This window comes from Amaranthus tricolor, chromosome 17 (genome assembly GCF_026212465.1).
Source record: "Amaranthus tricolor cultivar Red isolate AtriRed21 chromosome 17, ASM2621246v1, whole genome shotgun sequence".
Classification (NCBI taxonomy): domain Eukaryota; kingdom Viridiplantae; phylum Streptophyta; class Magnoliopsida; order Caryophyllales; family Amaranthaceae; genus Amaranthus; species Amaranthus tricolor.
Window position 1 is genome coordinate 9,314,405 of NC_080063.1, and position 19,853 is coordinate 9,334,257.

The 19,853-nt window shown below is 32.2% G+C and overlaps 2 protein-coding genes across 2 annotated transcripts; both read right to left on the reverse strand.

Annotated features, from left to right (window-relative positions):
• Positions 1–5,207: 5,207 nt before the first annotated feature.
• On the reverse strand, positions 5,208–7,885 carry LOC130803494 (guanine nucleotide-binding protein subunit beta-like protein). The gene is made up of 3 exons (XM_057667609.1): positions 7,310–7,885; positions 6,222–6,694; positions 5,208–5,518 (listed from the first exon to the last, which is right to left on the reverse strand). The coding sequence occupies exons 1-3, from the start codon at positions 7,710–7,712 to the stop codon at positions 5,417–5,419; spliced, it is 978 nt and encodes a 325-aa protein (XP_057523592.1). The 5' UTR covers positions 7,713–7,885; the 3' UTR covers positions 5,208–5,416.
• Positions 7,886–11,339: 3,454 nt separating this feature from the next.
• LOC130803493 (receptor-like cytoplasmic kinase 176) lies at positions 11,340–16,851 on the reverse strand. The gene is made up of 7 exons (XM_057667608.1): positions 16,359–16,851; positions 16,203–16,282; positions 15,375–15,700; positions 14,443–14,578; positions 14,203–14,345; positions 13,979–14,102; positions 11,340–12,142 (listed from the first exon to the last, which is right to left on the reverse strand). Exons 2-7 carry the CDS (start codon positions 16,252–16,254, stop codon positions 11,685–11,687), a joined length of 1,239 nt encoding a protein of 412 aa, XP_057523591.1. The 5' UTR covers positions 16,255–16,282; positions 16,359–16,851; the 3' UTR covers positions 11,340–11,684.
• Positions 16,852–19,853: the final 3,002 nt, after the last annotated feature.

Below are 19,853 nucleotides of genomic sequence, written 5' to 3' on the forward strand. Positions count from 1 at the left end.
TTCACATTGTTCAAAGCAACGTCCCACCTAGCTATATGATGGGCCACTTTATTTCCTCCCCTACAAACATGACTAGACCAAAAGTTGGAACAAAGAGAACTAAAATTAATAATGTCGTCAACAAAGAGATAGAAGGGTGAGAAGTAATTGAGTTAGGAGTCAACTGCAATAGTGACCATCCATGGCAAACACGGCAGTAGACCGGTAGCAGCTTTACTGATATCTGAATCCCAGGCTGCATGGAAGCGCATCACACTAGCAGGAATCAACTCTCCTTGGTGGTTTCGAATGACCACTCCAAGTCCTCGGATTGGATCTGTTGCCTCTCTTAGGTTTTGATGATGAATACATTTAATATAAACAAATGTATTTTAGAGATTGTATGCATGTCGATATCCGGTCTTGATAAAGATCGTTGATAGTGCCTATGACTTAGTCTATGAACATTGTACATTTCAAATGCATCCAAGGAAGTTAGATAAGGAAGATCGCTTAGGATGTCAAATGTAGATAGGAGGTCTACTGTTCCCAAGTTTGATAATCTGACGATACTTGTTGATGGAGACAGTGCTCTGTTCCCAAGGCTGGAGTCTGGAGAATTGATGTCAGCTGAAAATTTTGTAGAATATATTTTTCTGATTTTTAGTTGATGTATTGGTTAAATTAATTTGTTGCACTTTTTTTTAATAAGTTAATTGACAAAATATTTTATAACCACCTTAAAAATAATCGTACACTTTCTAAGTGTAGAGAAGATCTCTACTTAATTTTATCCACAAAAATAGGCTTGCGTTTTGGATCTAATTAAGAAAAAAAACTTTGCCTATTCTTAAAAAAACAAATCGTGGCTCCTTTACTTGAAAATCAAGCTTCCACTTATTTCTCCTTTATCATGAGAATAAGGATATAGTAAATAATCGTGGGTTTTCCTCTTGAGATTCAAGATCCACTTAATTCTCCTTTTATCTTAGGAATAAGGATGTAATGGGTAGTTATTCCTTTTATCTTAGGAGCTACATAAGCTCCTAAATACAAGGGACTTGTTTTCAACCGAAAAAAAAAGAGAGCCTTGGAGAGTCCATACGTGAGATCAAAATAAAACAAGAAATATTTTGCTTCAAAAATTGCCAATTAATTTATAATATTTTCTTGTGCAATTCTTTAATTTTATATTTAGGAATTTGTCCTTTGTAAAGGGTTTTTGAGAGAATTGTTGTAACTAGATTTGGGTAAGTTTAGGGGAGAATTTGAGAAGCTTCGAGTGAAGCAAGAGAAAGAGAAAGAGAAGGAGAAAGAGAAGGAGAAGGAGAAAGAGAAAGAGAAGTTGGCCTAGTTATGTTTATTTGTTTTATGTAATTGTGACTAATTGCCTAAATCATATTGAAGAATTTTGAAATCTCGAGGGGTCATGGTTTTTCCTTCTATTTAGGCCTAGAAGGTTTCCACGTAAAATTGTGTTGTCTCCTTTTGCTTTTTCGCATTAAGTTTAAGTTTCAATTCCGCAATCTAATTCCGCAAAAATACTTAAACTTTTTAAAACAACAATTCACCCCCCCTCTTGTTGTCGTCCACCATTTCTAACAGTTTCTACAAGATCGTTGGGAACATATGCATCAAAATTGCATTTGAACCATCCATTCATGGGACGACACCACGTTGGGCTACTAATTGCCTTGTTGGGCTTGCATAATGACGTTTAGCTAAGTACGACTGATAGTCTCTCACGTACTTCAAGATGTTTGCAGCTAACGGCACTGGGTCTGAATTGGAGTCATCAAAAAAATTCATTTGTTGCAATAGTACCAAGCTGCCCAGAAAAGCGAACATGTAGTAAGAAAATCTTCTTTTGATAAGTGCTCCTGCAAGATGCAACCAGTTGAAGAGAATCTCGAAGGAGTCCTTTGGGGCATCAGCAACATGGGCCATCAAAGGGTATTAATCCTACATTTTTATAAAATTAGGACAATAAAGAGAGCATGGGGGATTGATTTGGGTTTTACCTGACATCGAGAGCACATAGGAGAGGGGGCAATGTAAGGATTATAGCGAGTTTTATTCACGAGTAAAAAGCCTTTACAAGCCCGCCATAAGACATGTTTAAGCTTTGGGGGCACCTCCATTCCCCAAACTCTATCCCAACACACATTCAGACGCCCCCATAAGCTGCTAGACCAACCGCATTACAAACCCCAACATACCAAGCCAATATGCCGATTTGACATTGAAAGTATCGTGTTTTGAGGGCCACCAGAAAATGAATCAACATGCCATCCTCGCTACAGGGGGATTCACAGTATAGCATTTCCTTTTGTTGACTGAAAACAAATCATTAAATAAAGAAGAAGCAGGAGAGTTGTAGGAGACATCAATAGGAAGCCATTTGTCATTCCACATATCATCAATAAAAAGACTATTACCAACACATCAAGATGATCCTTCCAAAAGGAGAGCTTTGGCGCCCCCCCAAATACTTCTTCATGAGTAGCTCGGGTCACAACCATGCAAGAAGTTCAAAACATCAAAGTGGGCCGTATATATTTAAATAACTCTTGATTTATTTGGAAAAACTCAAAGATAGGTAAGAAGAAAATAAAGGTTTTGATTCACAAAACAAGTCTGATTATTCATTTATCATTTGCTCATTTTAAATAGAGCTGGAAAACAACAAAAGAAAGTTAAAAACCAAGAGCATAAAATAGAAAAATCGACCAAAAATGGGGAACAATCTTGACCAAGCATTATATTAGTCCTCAAACATGTATAAAGCTATCTAAATTTGTTTCAACCATGCTTTAAACTAATTATATCTTCTAACAAAATGAATAACCTGTAATGACCCCTACTACATCAGAAGATCAAAATTAAGATTAAAATAAATAATAAAGTTTGGATCCTTCTAGGTGATGTCCAAGCAGCACCATATTGCTCTATCTAATCCATAACCCAAGTTAAATATATAACAAACTTAAATTTCTAAACAAATGGACTAAAATTAAGTACTTTTAAAATTAATACAATTGACCTATGAGACAACCATAATGACATGTAGCATTTTCTCTTAATGCCACCTTAGAAAATATACAAACAACAATTATTATGCTAGCTCTACCCCTTTGAGTTTGAGGTAAGCTAACAATAAAATCCATGCTTACACTTTTCCAAGGCAAATCTGAAATAGGTAATGGAGTATAAAGTTCTTTTTGTGATTGTCCCTTTGCCTTTTGACATGTAGCATGTCTCACTATAACTATATTAACATCCTTGGCCAATAGAAGTACTGACCAACAATATCAAGAATTTGTTATCACCAAAATGACCAGCCAATCCACCGTTAAGAGCTTATCTCACCAATAATTCACGAAACCACCCTTAATAGCACATCTTTTTACCCATGTAAAATAACCTTCTAGCTCAACATAATCTTTCAATGGCTTTGGAAACTCATTAGCAAAATCATGATCATCTTTGTAATATTCCTTGAGTTGTACAAAACCCAAAATCTTTTCATCCATCATAGAAAGTGAGTACCCAAAGAGACAAAGCATTAGCCATAACATTTACTTTCTCACCTTTACACTTGGAGCTAAAGTTACAAAATTTAAAACAAGGATATAAAATGGCATACTGAAGGACTAGCATTTTGGATCATGGGAGTATTATGCTAAAGGGGACGTTACGTGTATCTAGAGATCCAGAGTTGATTGATAAAATACTCAATGAAACACATGCAACGATGTATTTTGTCCACTTGGAGTAAGACAAGATAATTTTTTATCTGAAATAATATTTTAGGTGGATGATGAAGGATATTCAAAACTTCATAGCTTGATATTTAGTGTGCCAAAAGTTCAAGATTTTCCATCAGCGCCTCTTAAGAAACTTACAACCACTATAAACAACCGAGTGAAAGTTGGAATCGAATCAATGAGTATGGATTTCATGTTGGGTTACCTCATTTGTGGAAAGGTAATAACTATTTAGATTATTGTAGACCAACTCACAAACATTGTCACTTTTGCTCCATCTTAAGTGACATCGAAGACAAAACATATGGCTGATGCGTATGTAAGGGAAGTGCTTAGACTACATAGTGTGTCCAAGACAATAGTTTCATATAAGGAAATGTAATTCATGGCCGATTCTGGAAGGAACTACAAGGAGTATTTAGGATAACTCTTGATAATAGCACTGCATTCTATCCAACTAGAAAAGGCCCTAAGCAATGTAGGCACTTGCCTAGAGTCAAGAGCTAGAAAGAGCCCCAACATGTGAAATTTTTAATTAATGTAGAAATTTTAAAAAATTTGCAATTTATAGTTAGTTTTATATCGATTAAGAAGTATATGACACAACTAAACTACATTTATAATGAAATTTACAATATATACAGTGTATCTCTAATATTTTACCAAACCCACATTGGCTATTCTACGCTAGACACATTACATTGGTATAATTTCGGTAAAATATCTCTTAATAATTTTAATGGTCATAATTATTCTCATTTAGCAATCTCATTTTTATCGCAAATTCATTATTATGCATTAACATTTGAAATTTTTTATAATTAAAGTTTTATTACCATGAGAATGACATGATATATTATATAAATATTTATACTACAAATCAGTTTCATTACCACCATTTAATACAAAATCAAAAATTGTAGAGTTAGGAAGCAAGCAACGGGGAGAGAAATAGAACGCTGGGACAACACCAGATGACCTAATTTATCTGAAGATGCATCTAGAAATGGAATTAGCCGTTGAATTGATTTGATGATCTTTATTCAAGGATTAGAGAATGGGATAAAACAGAAATTGGTCATTGGACTCCATTAAATGAACTTATGCGAGGATAAAAGGGATGAAATACAAAACAAATAGAGGTGTTCAAAACATCTGCAACCCGACAATTACCGAACTTAATATAACTAAAATGATTTTAACATGAAAATAGATTGATAATGATGTAAAAACCAGTATGGGCATTGATAAGACAACCCAACACCTAATCTGAAAATGATTCAATGACTACTTTTAAAACCAGTTTAATTTCCATCCATCAAGTTACAAGTTACAAGCAAGCATGATTACGAATCATGCAAGCTAGTCATCAACCTTCTTCCATCATAAATACGCAAGCAGTTATATAATGATACGACAACTTCTACCATTTTGTTCATACAATTTTGAGCAGAAGCTGCATTTTGCGGATGAAACAGAAACTGACATTCAAGATCAACAATTGTGAATGTAAGAGAACAATTCAGGTTTACTACAGATCAGCAACCAAAAAAAGGCCTTAAAAGACCGACATGTATCAAAAATCTGAAAACATACCCGATTCAAACCTAAGATCACCGGGACGATTACTAGATATTAAACGTTGTCCTTAACACTGAAAAAACTACTGCCTAGTAGCGCCCAACACCGTACACCCTAACAACACCATCTGTGTATCCACTGAACAATGTTTGTCCATCAGCACTCCAGCTCAAGCTCGTGCAGTAGATGACCTGGTAAATCATTCATAAATTAGCTAGGAAGTAGATTTCATGATATAGCAAATGACCAGAAGGATTCAATCAACAAGAGAATTCAAATGAGCTGAAAATTTGACTGCGAAACATATCAGAGCAGATGATCATGCCCTAGCTAAATTCCGTTAAAAGTTTGGATAACAATTTTGGGGAGGAAAAGGGAAAGGGGTGGTAAGGGGAAGAAAGGGAACAGAAATAGAAGGAAAGTAGCTCTTGTTTGTTTAAAAGGAAAGAAAGGAAAACGAAGGGAGATGAGAGGTTTCTTTTCAAATCTGTGGAGAAATTGAAATCTTAACAAAATTATTCCTCTAATCCCTCCAAATCACATCTCTGCGAATCCCTTTCAGTCTATTTTTATCATCCAAACAAGAGATTATTCATACCTTCAAATCCCTCCCCTTTCTACCCTCTATTTCCTTCCATCCAAACACACACTTAGTTATAGTTTCATAAGTGCAATGCAAAAACGCTCATGGGGATTGCTCATATTCATTAATCCGAGACCAAGCACTTGCATATCAGACAAACTAAAACGCCTAAACCATAATTTTTTTCCCAAACTAAGAATTGCTAGAATAACAAAAATATGACCAGTGGAAAACAGAACACCAACACATGCTGAAACAGAACAAAAGACCACAAACAATGAATAAATCACCCAAATACAGCAAAATTTTACCTTTTTCTTTGAAGCAGTGGTGGCGGATCCCTCGAGATGGTCAGCCTCTGTCTTGAGATCAACCTTCAAATCCTCGACAATGCTCTTACTTTCCAAATCCCAAATCTTGACACCACTCTCGGTGGCAGCACAGAGCCAGTACCTGTTCGGACTAAAGCAAAGGGCATGGATAATAGTACCGGCATCAAGAGAGTAAAGCCTCTTGCCCTCAGCCAAATCCCACAAGAGAATAACACCGTCTTTGCCTCCGCTAGCACACAAGGAACCGTCAGGTGAAACAGCTACGGTGTTAACGTAGCCATTGTGACCAGCCAAGGTGGCTCTGAGCTTGCAGTTAGTCAAGTTCCAGATCTTGACTGTCTTGTCCCAAGAGGATGAAACAATAGTGGGCTGCAGATTGTTGGGGCTAAACCTCACACAGCTAACCCAATCAGTGTGACCATCAGTGTCTTGGATTGTGTACTTGCACTCACCTGATACATTTAATATACTAAACTAAATTACATATCCAATCCAATATCAAGCTTTATCTCAATTGAAACCAAGACATCAACCTTAGCATAAACATAGTACATTGTTCAATAGAATTTTATAAATATATATGTAAGATCAACTACATGATTAAGTTGATGAAATTAACATTAACAAGTCAACCGTTAACATAAAACAGATCTCTTAATAGCATAAACATAACAAAATACCTTGTTAACAATCCCATGGTTCTTAGAAATTCATTAAAAATCTCATACTTAAGCAATAACAATCAATTTCTTTCATAAAATACATACCCATATACTCTTTTTTTCAGATATTCACATAATATCAACCCTAGCTTATTATAGCAAAAAAAATAGAGCAGAAAATGGAGAACAAAAATATTGGATCTAGTCAATCATACTTTAAAATTCACACCAGACAAACAAATTAAACTACATTACAATGCATAACAAACAAACAAAAACTCATCAAAAACAACATCTTTTGGCACAAATCACAAAAAACCTATAATTAAAATTCAAACACATTCAGAAAATTCTTTAACCTAATGAAAAACCAAATGAATCGCATGAAAAAAGGAGAATGCTCACCGAGGGTATTCCAGAGCTTGATAGTCTTATCCCTGGAAGCAGAAACAATCTGACGATTATCAATTGAAAAAGCGACGCTAAGAACATCCTTGGTATGACCCACAAAACGACGAGCAGTAGTCCCAGCAGCGAGATCCCAAAGACGCAGCTCACCATCCCAACTGCCAGAAAGAGCAAATTGGCCATCAGACGAAAGAACAACGTCTTGAACAAAGTGAGAATGACCGGTAAGACGGCGTTTGGGAACCCAATAAGCCTTGTCATCCTTGAGTTCCCAAACGATGATGGATTTGTCCCTTGAAGAAGTAACAATCATGTTGCTATTGTCGATTGGAGTTGCAATGGCTGTTACCATATCAGTGTGGGCTCTCATGGTGCCCCTAAGCTGAAGTTGTTCTCCCATGGTGATAAATTAGATTGCAGGGTTTTCGGCTGCTTTGAGAATTGGGATGTGAGAAGAATTGAGAGACAAGGGCGGATTGGAGTAGCTAGGTTTATATATCTAGGGATTGTAGGGAGCAAACTAAGTTAGGGTTTTCAGCATTTGTTGAACATACAACAAAGAGATTGTGGGCTTGGATTCACCAACTAAACGGGTTTATCTTGGGAGAATTTGAAAAAAAAATAAGCTTTTTTTCGAAATTTTTTTTTTTAAATAAGCTATGGGGAAATTTATTTCTCAAAATTAGTGCGTTTTAGTCCAATGTTAAGATTTGATTGTGTTCGTTGTTGCTAATAACGGGTGATTATTTAAACTGAGTCCAAAAAAATCAACCAAGTAATCGTCCGCTCTTAGCCTCTTACTAACAGGGACGATTAGGTAGACTTTTGTTGACATTTTGGACTGTCGTTAACTTTAAATGTTAATGACCCACTGTTAGTAACAGCGGGCGATTATTTTTTCATATACCTTATTCTAAGCTTTTGTTTGAATATGATCGTTGCTAGTGATAACGGGCGATTCTTTTTCCGTATACCTTAATCTAAGTTTTCGTTCGTGTATGGCCCGTTGTTACTAATAGTTAGGTTGACTTTTGTAACTCATCTTAAGTAATGACCCGCTGTAAGTAACAACGAACGCAACTAAGCATTTGACTAGAAGGCGCTTATTTCGGGAAATAAGTTTTCTCGAAGCTTATTTTTAGGATTTTTTTTTTCTCAAATAAACTTATTTTCTTCAAATTTTCTTATCTTATTGGGTTTCACCGTTAGAGATATTGCCCAAAATTGAATAAAAAAACTTGTTTTATTTGAGATCATCTTACAATGAGACAGGAGTAATTAATAATACACTTAATATACATAGGGTCAGCCAAATAGAAATAGTCTCGACACTATCTTAATTATTTGTGAAAATTTTCAATTTGTTGTATGAGACGGTTTTACCAAGAGACACGCTTTATTCTTGATTAAATAGTTCATCTAATATATTTTATGATAATATATATACTCCTTATTTAAGGTCATTTCACCGAGAGATAGTATCTCATAAGAGTAGCTCTAAAACCTATTAAAACTTCATTTTAGCAAAAAAAATTCCATAAACTCTTACTTAATATAATGGTGAGATAATTTTAGATTGAGCTAGTTAGTCCAACTAAATTAATAAAAACATCAACTTTGTATTTAAAATACTAATTTTTAATTGTTTAATGTTTAATACGTCTTTGGCCATTAGAATTGACACTTTATTAGGTATTAAGAAACTCAATTTTTTTAATTTAAACTTCTTATATGGATCTTTTTCATTCTAAGACGGTCTCATTCAAGCATTGCTCCAAAAAAATTAACATATTTTAACAATATTTTTCAACATTAACCATAAAATAATAACAAAATCTTGACCCCTAGATAAATTCCAACGAAATCAAAGCTAAATAGATTCACCAAATTAATGGCATAGGGCAATCAAGTATGAGATACTTTTCCGCTCATATAATTAGTTTATTTTTTCAAGTAATCACTTTAATATTATAAGTGATCAATTTAAAATTATAAAAAGCATTCACTTTAAAATTATTGGTGGTGTATGTGCTGAAACAATCCCTTAGTCCCAAAACCCTGAAAGAGGAGATACCCCAATCACCACCAGGAACGAAAGACAGAACGAAACAACCAGGACCTCTTCAGAGGTCCCAACTCCCTGAGAAAGACAACTTAGCTCCCTGGAGGACCAAACTTACTCTTCAGCTATGTTTCAGGATGACAGGACTCATAGAAGTGGTAGGGTCATATCAAAAGGACACTGACAGAGAATGAAAAACCTAAATACCTGTAGGATGGTTACAACGGAAATGATGACGTGTCAGGAGACAACTGTAGTTATGCGCAGAAAAGCTGTCAATGCTTGTATAAGGCAAGACACCACACCTACCTCGTACCCTACCCATATAGGTGTACTAAAAGACAAGGAGGAGAGACCATGGTGTAAGAATCAGCAAACCACCATACGCCACGTAGACTTGCAGAATATTCTATTTTCCTTTCTACTGGTCCCAAGAAAGATTCTATTATGGTAAAAGCCTGCCATTAGGGTTTTGGGGAGACCTCTCATATGGCCTACTATTATAAATATATAATGTCATGCATCACCAAAGGTAGGATGACTTTTTACAATGAATTCCAAGTATTATTCTCTCAGAAAAAGATAGCTCAAAATCCGTAAAAGCTTTACCAATGATTCTTTTATAATTCCTACAGATTTAATCATCGGAGGAAGGCCCCCGAAGGACCCTTCTCCGGCCCTTGTTTGTTACCTTGTGCAGGAATACGCAGGTAATGACCGGAAAAGCAACTGATGACCTCCCCAATAGTTCATAATCATCGTGAACCCCAAAAAATATTTTCTCCAACTTCGTTGAGAGTGTTGATTGTTCTCTCCACAGCCGGAACAGATGGTCATTTTCATGATTGTAAATGATCACTTTAAGGTAAAAGTGATTACTTGAAACCTATGATAAGTTATCACTTTAAGAGTGACTATTATAATGTTATAAGTAATCAATTTGAGACTATAAATGGACATTGGGCTAATTTATTAGAAATATTAACTTTTTGTATTATTTTTTTCGAAGCACAACTTTAACATCATTTTTCTTTTTAAAAATCTAATCATTATAAGCCACAAAGTCTTTTATAAAAATATTTTAAATGTAAGATTTTAAGATTTTTATAAATTAAAGAAAAGATGAAAACTTTAATTAAATTTTATATGAAGGATTATAACACACATCAAACTGTTCAATTATGATTGGATTATTATTTGGATGTTGTTTCAAACCAAATGGTACCAAATAAAACAATATCAAATGTTTGATGCTTGAGAATCATGGGTGTTTACTTATATTAATGAATTAGTGGTAAACTATATACCACTATCCAATTTTAAAACTAATGAAAGGATCTTCCACTTATTACGGGATTTGTTTTCACAAAAATGAGAAGGAAGAGATGTAAATCGTTATAATTCATCACATAATTATTTCGTGTTGTTCGTGTAAATACAATTACGATTTCACTTGTAATACGCATTTATTTGCATAGAGGGAGTTTTTGGATGCTCACATGCTAGCATTAAATATTAACTTTTTAGGCAACTTTTAACTTTTTACTTTTTAGTTGGTCAAATAGCCAAATGAAAATGTTTTGTTAAATAACTTTTAAGCCAATTAAAAAGTTAAAATTTAAGGCAAAATAAAAAAAACTACTCTAGTTGGTTTTTATGTTAGCTTTTGGCTTATTGATCCACTTTTTCTCTAATAAACAACCAAACCAAAACCAAAATTTACCAAGCATCTTCATATACAACTGATTCTTTCAATTAGTTTAAAAGCCAACAAAAACATCCAACATTTACAGCAGGTCAAACAAATCAATTGAAACAACCAACAACTAACAACTAACAACCAATTGCCAACACCCAAGTACTTAATGAGATTTATTTTTTCCTCTTCACTATTTTAATGATGTGAAATTTTCTTTACATGTCAAATATTTTCATAAGGAGACACATAAAAGAGCGAGAAATAAATCACCAAATGTTAATAAACCTTTATAACAAAGCAAATTCCCCAACACTTTGGGCATATATAAGTACTTCTCCTAAACTACAACGCCTTCTCAAACCCCCAAAAAAATTCGAAATACGAAGGCAAACCACCTATGTTGTTGGGAAAAGGGATCATAAGGGTTTATCACATAATTGTTTACACATACAAGAACACCAAAACAAAGTTTACACCATGAAAAACCTGTACAATGCTCTAATCTTGACAGCTTATAATACACGAACGACAGAACAATTCATGAGATCCAGTCTTCTCATCCTATTACCAGCTATACCAATTTCCTATTCAAATATATACATAACATATTTTTACGATTTTCCAACAATCGGAGATGGCCTCAGATATGTCATGGTACTCCCCGATACTTTCTGTAGACCCTGCCTGCACGACTGAGCTCCTACAGCTCGACGATTGAGATGACCAGGCTGGTTAGTCTCTCTTGCATTCCTTGTGGAGTCTGGAGAAACCTGAAGTTTCTCTAAATCTTTCACTATTTCGCTCATATTCGGTCTCAGTTTGGGGTCGATAGAGAGACATTTTAAAGTAAGGTTAGCCACCTTTAAGGCATGATCCAGAGAGTACTGCCCTTCTATACGTGGATCGAGAACACGAAGGATTTTACGTTTGTTGGCCAGGTAAGGTTTTGCCCATTCCACCAGCTTCTGTTCACCATTTGGTCGGTTCTTGTCAATGACACGCTTACCTGATAACATTTCCAGGAGGACAACCCCAAAACTATAGATGTCACTTTTCGGAGTCAAATGACCTACACAAAGACAATAGGCAATAATTACTCGGTGCGGTTTCGCAAAACATGGAAGTTAAATTGTTATCCAAATCTTATAACGACTAAAAATCCTAGGGGGTCTTTTGTAAAGAAAGGCTCACTAAGTGAAGATAATCACAAAGCCTAGAGCAGATAAGCTAAACTGCTAAAACAACACGAGTTGTTGAAACATACATCTCAGAACAAGTAGCCAATGAACCAAGAATTAAACTCTGAAGATGAAAATTGTAAGCCAGTTCTTTTTTCTCGCTAAATACGGAACATTTGAGAAAGACATACTTGGTGTATCATGCATTCAGATAACTTTTTGCTCATTTACTCATCTAGATTATAAGTTCGGCGTATGCTGTACCTGTGCAAGGAGTGTACAAAACTAAGAACAATTCATCATTAAACTTTTTTACTGTCTGAATAGGTCAAACCTCTTCCACTCCAAAATTGTACCCATTAAATTGGTAAATCATTTACTAATATCCCGAAATATTCTTCGTTTTGATCAAGGTAATGGGTTTAAACGTCACTCGGGAAAATGGCACTCCTTATGTTTTTTAGAAAAACAGGATGAGAAACATGTGCTTAGCTCTTTGTTTCACTTTTACCAGAAAAAAGATTTGAACTTTTTCAATGCATAATATTTTATCTTCCGATAATATATATAACAAATGAGTAAAAGCTTTGATAATATTGGGTACTGATAATGATGATGATGATGATTATCAAGCTTTAATAAGTTGACTCGTAATTGAAGAACTTATCTACCGAAATTTCAAACAGCAGCATAACAAAAATATACAAACCACTGTTAGAATGATTCACAATCATCCTGCTTTTAAAATTACTAGAAGGTCCTGTTATTAAACGGCCTGAATTCTGAAAAATAGCTCTAGCTTAAGCAAGATTGGGGAGTCGAACTTTTGCAACCTTACCTTAACAAAAAAAAAATAATAGACTGTTGCATTCACCCTTGATTATTAAAGCTTATAAAATCAATAGTAATGTTTGGTTCCATTACATATGTTTTGATTGACTTTTGTTTCCAAATATGAAAAGGAGAACAAGTAACCTAAAATTTCGATTATTGGTATTAAATGGGAAAATTGAATGTAATTTAGTTAAGAAAATCATCAGCCAAGGTTTATAATCATATGCTTGTCCTACTCTAATAATTTTTTCTTTACAAAATTTATTCTCGTCAATTACCAATTGTGAGAGTGGTATTACGTGGTAATAGAAAGAAAAATTTATGTATGAGGATGAAATCTTTATTACCATCAACCATGAGAAAAAACATAACACATTTCATGAAGCTTAACACTAAGACTCATTTTCAATACCACCATTATTTATGACTGAGTACCAAATCGAGCCTAGAAGGGTTTTGGACTTTTGGTCTTCCAATTAGTTTTTCCAACACCTTAAGAGCTTGGGTACGAGATCAATGAAACATAATTCGCTACTCGATTTGCCTTTTGGATTCGCAATTCGCTCAAAATGGTTCAAAAATAGCTTAAAACCGACCATAATTCGCTTTTTATGATTAGCGATTCACAAGGCAATTAGTGAATCATGTGACACTGTGCGAGATACATGTTCTCAGTTGCACTAATGTTGAATTAAGATTTGGAAAATGTTGTATAAGCTCTTTTTACAGTTATATAATGCTTTTAATTTATATGAACATTTCTCGGAACACATTCAACTCATATAGTGATGCCAATGTTTTGCTTCACTTAAAGCGTGAGTTTATGCTTAAACTGATAACATCCAAAGAGACAAGAAATTACTGAAACATGGAAAACCATGGTTGAAGAATACCTGTTGCAATATATTCTGGTGCAGCGTACCCATGTGTTCCCATGACCCTTGTAGAGACATAGCTTTTATCGCCAGATGGTCCATCTCTGGCTAACCCAAAGTCTGATAGTTTTGCATTGTAGTTCTGTCAAATTTAATTCACAGAAACAAACGAGTATTCAGTAAAACCAAAAGTCCTTTTTATACATAGTAACATCATAAGGTACAAGTACCAATTCACATACCACATCAAGTAAAATATTTGAAGTCTTAAAGTCTCGATAAATAACTCTTGCTTCATCACTGTGAAGAAAAGCAAGCCCCTTTGCAGCACCAAGAGCTATCTTCATCCTTAGGCCCCAAGAAAGAGGCAGAAAATGTGCAGACCCTGTTCATAAGTATTTTGTAGGAAAAGTTAGTAACATACACGGATAAAAGAAAGCATGTACTCAATGGAAAATAGCTCTTGGAAATATAAAACTCACTTCTAAAAAGATGGTTCTCCATGCTCCCACGAGGCATGAACTCATAAACAAGTAGCCGATGCTCCTCTTCTAAGCAATAACCAATCAATCTCACAAGATTTGGATGTCGTAATTGTCCTAGATAGTTAATCTCCGTCTGTAACCAAAACGTAACCAAATAAACTCAAAAGGTTCACTCACTTCCTTCTAAAACTATTGAAAAACTACTATTTCAACCACCCTTTAAACTCTTAGTTTTCCACATAACAACATATTTCAACTACCCTTAAAACTCTTACGGCCTGTTTGGTAATCGGTACTAAATGGTGGGAATAGTAATGGAATGTTGGTGTAATTTTGGTAAGATTATCTCCGAATAAATTTAATGACTGTATTTATTCTCCTTTAACAAGCTTATTTTGTTCACAAAATTCATTCCAATGTATTGCCAGTTGAACATGTGGTATTAGGTAGTAATGAACAATTATAAACAAAAAAAATTTTTTATGAATAAACTTTCATTACCATGATAATGACATAATACATATCACATAAATTTACAATATAAATCATTCCTATTACCACCAATTAGTACCGCTAACCAAACGGGTCGTTAGTGAAAGAAAAAGACTCATTAAGTAATAACTACAAGAATGATAGAAGATGACATTTGCACAACATAATTGAATCAATAGCAAGACAATAACACTATGTTTGGATAACAAATTTGGAAGTAAAAGAGGGCAGGGGTGGAAGTGGGAGATTGGTTTCATCCAAATCTTTCCAATGTTGGAAAAATTAGGAGTTCCGCCTTCCAATTCCCCTCCCTCCATTTACATCATTTTCCCTATTGGTATCCAAATGACGGAAACATTTCTCTCCCCTTCGTTTCCTTCCATTTCCATTTCCTCCTATCCAAACATAGTGTAACGGTGCAATAATATAATACCCACCAACCACTCTCTGTGACCTTGAGGCCCTTCTTGATTAAGCCTCTTGACAGCAATCACCATTCCAGTTCCAGGTCTAGTTGGAGTAAGTGAACGCTCATCAATCCATCCCTTAAATACAGCACCAAAGCCACCTTCTCCCAACACACTATCCGGTCGAAAATTTCTCGTTGATGTCTTCAGTTCATTGAAGCTGAAGTTCTTCAAATTCGAAGACTGTAAAATCTCACCCTCGCTACGAGGAGTCTGAGGCATTGAAGTCAACGACAATTTGCTATTCGATTTACTCCAATCATTTCCATCCTTGCTCCCAGTTTTGGAGGTAAGCCCTGCACCAGTAATATACCAGTCTACTTACTAAAATCATATAAAGCTTATAGTACCAATCATATATCATAATCCAATCATAGGCTAACAAGAGTTGATGATATGTATAAATAAACTTATTCATCACTATTTCACTCTATAAAGGGCAGCCTCGCGCACAAAGCATACCATCGCATCCTGAGAAGGGTCCCACCACAAGGGTGTAACTTAGGTAAATCTTACCCGTACACTTCTACAAGGGTATGCTTCTAAGACTCAAACCCTTGATCCTTGAGTCACTATTTCACTCTATTGGTACACCATGATAATATGCAATTCTTAATCTTAATTGATCACATTCAAGAGAGAAAAATCTGGAATTCTATAATTGGAGTATCAATTCAAACATGATGCTATTCAAATAAAAATAATTAAATACACAAAAAAAATCTTAAATTAACTATTTTAGTAATAATCAGCAAGAAAACAATTGAAAAAGAAAAGGAAGAGCATAAAGTGAAATACCAGTGTGAAGCGGACTCTCAGCTTTGATCCGATTGCTCCAGCAAGCTCCCATAGAAATCAAAACAAGCTTCTTGATTAAGCTGAAAATTAGTAATAAAAATAAAAACCCAAAAATAAAAAACCCTCAAAAAGTGCAAAACTTGAGAAAAGCTCCACCTTTTCAGGAATCACAAAAAGAAAAACAACCCAAGTTGAATATACACACAATAATCTTGTGTTCTATCTAAAGGTTGAATCAAAAAAAAAAAGAACATGGGTCACATAGATCTGGTGCTAAAACTCTAAATGATAGAAGAACAAGTAGTTCATATGAATTTTGTCCCTAAGCAAAAACACAAAGACATCAACTTTGAAAGAGATAGGAAGGGAAAGAAAAAAGGGGAAGGAAAAAGGAAAGGTAGACGGTTTAGACACGAAAAAGAAAGTGAAAAACACTTAATATAATGGTAATGATTGATTAAGGGAACTGATAACGGAGAAGATTTAGCTTTGGAGAAATGCTTTTTGGATTGTTATAGTTGGATGGATGATGGAAAGTGGAAATAGAGGGACTTAGCTTTTTGGGTGTTTTTGGGGGGACGGGCACTTTGCGTTTAAGAACTGACTTATCTTCACCTCACCCACCTTTCTTTTGGACCTACGCTGAAAATAGACAATGGTTGACTCATTGTTTTATGCCTTGCTAACAATGCTAACCTTTCTAATCTACTCCAATGTCCTAACTCCTTTCTTTTTAAATGTGATACAAATCAATGCCCACCCCTTTTTAAAAAAGTTCACCTCTTTTTATACTTCCTTTGTTTGTTTTTTTCTTTTCTAATTTGTTACTCTCTTCTAGAGCCTGAAAATATTCATTCGGATTATCGAGTTAATTTCAAATTAGGTGTTTCAGATTGGTTTGAAATTGAGTTTTGTATTCATATTGTATTTTACATAATTGTATATCATCTTTTAAATCGGGTCAAATCGAGTTCAATTATAAGGTCAGATAAATTAACTATTACCAGTATAGAGACTCGTACAATGCACAAAGATTGAGTTTAAGTGTTTTAATTGACTGGGCACATTGCCAATGCATTATTTCTATCATTAATATCCTAATTGTACGTAATTAAAAATTATAAAAAGTTGATATATATAATCTTTGTATTAAAATGAATCTAACAAAATCTAGCATGATTATGTTATAGTTTATAGATTAAAAATAAAAGGAAAAATTGCTTTTAAAAGGCTAACATGTACCCACCTGCAGATGAAAGACTAACCTTACGTTTATTCAATAAAGGTCCAACCTTTTGCTTATATTTGCAACGAAAAACCCAAATAACTTATAACATATTATACATGTTACCTTTGCCCTTTTTTGACTTTTATAAACTTAGAATGTAACATCGCATGATTTTATATATATATAACATCAATTATTTAATATTATAAAAGTTCTTAGTGATTTTATAATTATATTAAATATTAAATTATATTGAATTAATTTTATCCGTTACTTATATATATAAATAAAAAAAAGCATAACATATTTATAATAGAAATAGACTTGTAAATACTAAAATAAAGAAGTTCAAATTAAATTAATATTTGCATTAAAATTGTGAACACAAGGTGGGTTTTCTTAGTTGGGTCTCACTAAAGTGAGATTACTCCTAGAAAAAAAGGAGCTAGGGTTTTATTTTAAAGTGAGATTACTCCTTACCATATATTTAAAAGGAGCCGCATAACTCTTTCCCTTTTCCTTACTTATTCTTTCTTCCTTATCCTCCCTTCCTCCTTCCCTTCTTGTGCCGCCAACCAGCAGCACCGACAACCCACGAGCAGCCGGCAGTCACACCCTCCACCTACGCTAACAACAACTGTAACACCTCGAGATTTTCTGACGTCATTAATTAATATTTTAATAACTTTTGGGAATTTTATAATTATGTTAAATTAATTTAGAAGTAGTTTTAATAAAATCCTTTCATATACGAGTTTAAATATTAATATATATTTATATTAAAAATACAATTACGATATCTAAATAAAAAGGTTCGAATCAAAATACTTATTTTATTAAAATGTGTAAGCACAAGAAAGTGAGTTTCTTAGTTGGGACTCGCAAGAATATGAACCTAGGTAAACAAATAAATAAATAAAATAAAAGAATGGGTTAGGGTTATGAGTACTCCTTCCCACACTCACAAAGAAATCACGCTGCCACCTTCCTCCTTCTCATCTTCCTTTTATATATATATATATATATATATATATATATATATATATATATATATATATATATATATATATATATATATATATATATATATATATATATATATATATATATATATATATATATATATGTATATATATATGTATATATATATATATATATACATATATATATATATATATATATATATATATATATATATATATATATATATACATATATATATACATATATATATACATATATATATACATATATATATATATATATATATATATACATATATATATACATATATATATATATATATATATATATATATATATATATATATATATATATATATATATATATATATATATATATATATATATATATATATACATATATATATACATATATATATATATATATATATATATATATATATATATATATATACATATATACATATATATATATATATATATATATATGTCTATATATATATATATATATATATATATATATATATATATATATATATATATGTATATACATATATATATATATATATATATATATATATATATATATATATATGTATATACATATATATATATATATATATATATATATATATATATATATATATATATATATATATATATATATGTATATACATACATATATATATATATATGTGTGTGTGTGTGTGTGTGTGTGTGTGTGTGTGTATATATATGCTTATATATATATATATATATATATATATATACACACATATATATATACATATATACACATATACATATATATATATATATATATATATATATATATATATATATATATATATATATATATATATATATATATATATATATATATATATACATACATATATATATATATATATACATACATATATATATATATATATACATACATATATATATATATATATATATATATATATATATATATATATATATATATATATATATATGTATATACATACATATATATATATATATATATATATATATATATATATATATATATATATATATATATACATATATACATATATATATATATATATATATATATATAATATATATATATATATATATATATATATATATATATATATACATATATACATATATATATATATATATATATATACATACATATATATATATATATATATATATATATATATATATATATATATATATATATATATATATATATATATACATACATATATCTATATATACATATATATATATATATATATATATATATATATTTATATATATGTATATATATATATATATGTATATATATATATATATATATATATATATATATATATATATATATATATATATATGTATATATATATATATATATATATATATATATATATATATATATAT

What these genes read in the sequence shown, in the direction of transcription:
- LOC130803493 (XM_057667608.1), bottom strand. Translation starts at nt 16,254, where the DNA reads ATGGGAGCTTGCTGGAGCAATCGGATCAAAGCTGAGAGTCCGCTTCAC. An exon ending in AAGGTCACAGAGAGTGGTTG is followed by an intron (nt 14,579 to 15,374) that starts GTGGGTATTATA and finishes TTTTGGTTACAG; the next exon opens with ACGGAGATTAACTATCTAGG. An exon ending in GGAGAACCATCTTTTTAGAA is followed by an intron (nt 14,346 to 14,442) that starts GTGAGTTTTATA and finishes ACTTATGAACAG; the next exon opens with GGTCTGCACATTTTCTGCCT.
- LOC130803494 (XM_057667609.1), bottom strand. Translation starts at nt 7,712, where the DNA reads ATGGGAGAACAACTTCAGCTTAGGGGCACCATGAGAGCCCACACTGAT. An exon ending in CAAGCTCTGGAATACCCTCG is followed by an intron (nt 6,695 to 7,309) that starts GTGAGCATTCTC and finishes TAAATGTATCAG; the next exon opens with GTGAGTGCAAGTACACAATC. An exon ending in CCACTGCTTCAAAGAAAAAG is followed by an intron (nt 5,519 to 6,221) that starts GTAAAATTTTGC and finishes ATGATTTACCAG; the next exon opens with GTCATCTACTGCACGAGCTT.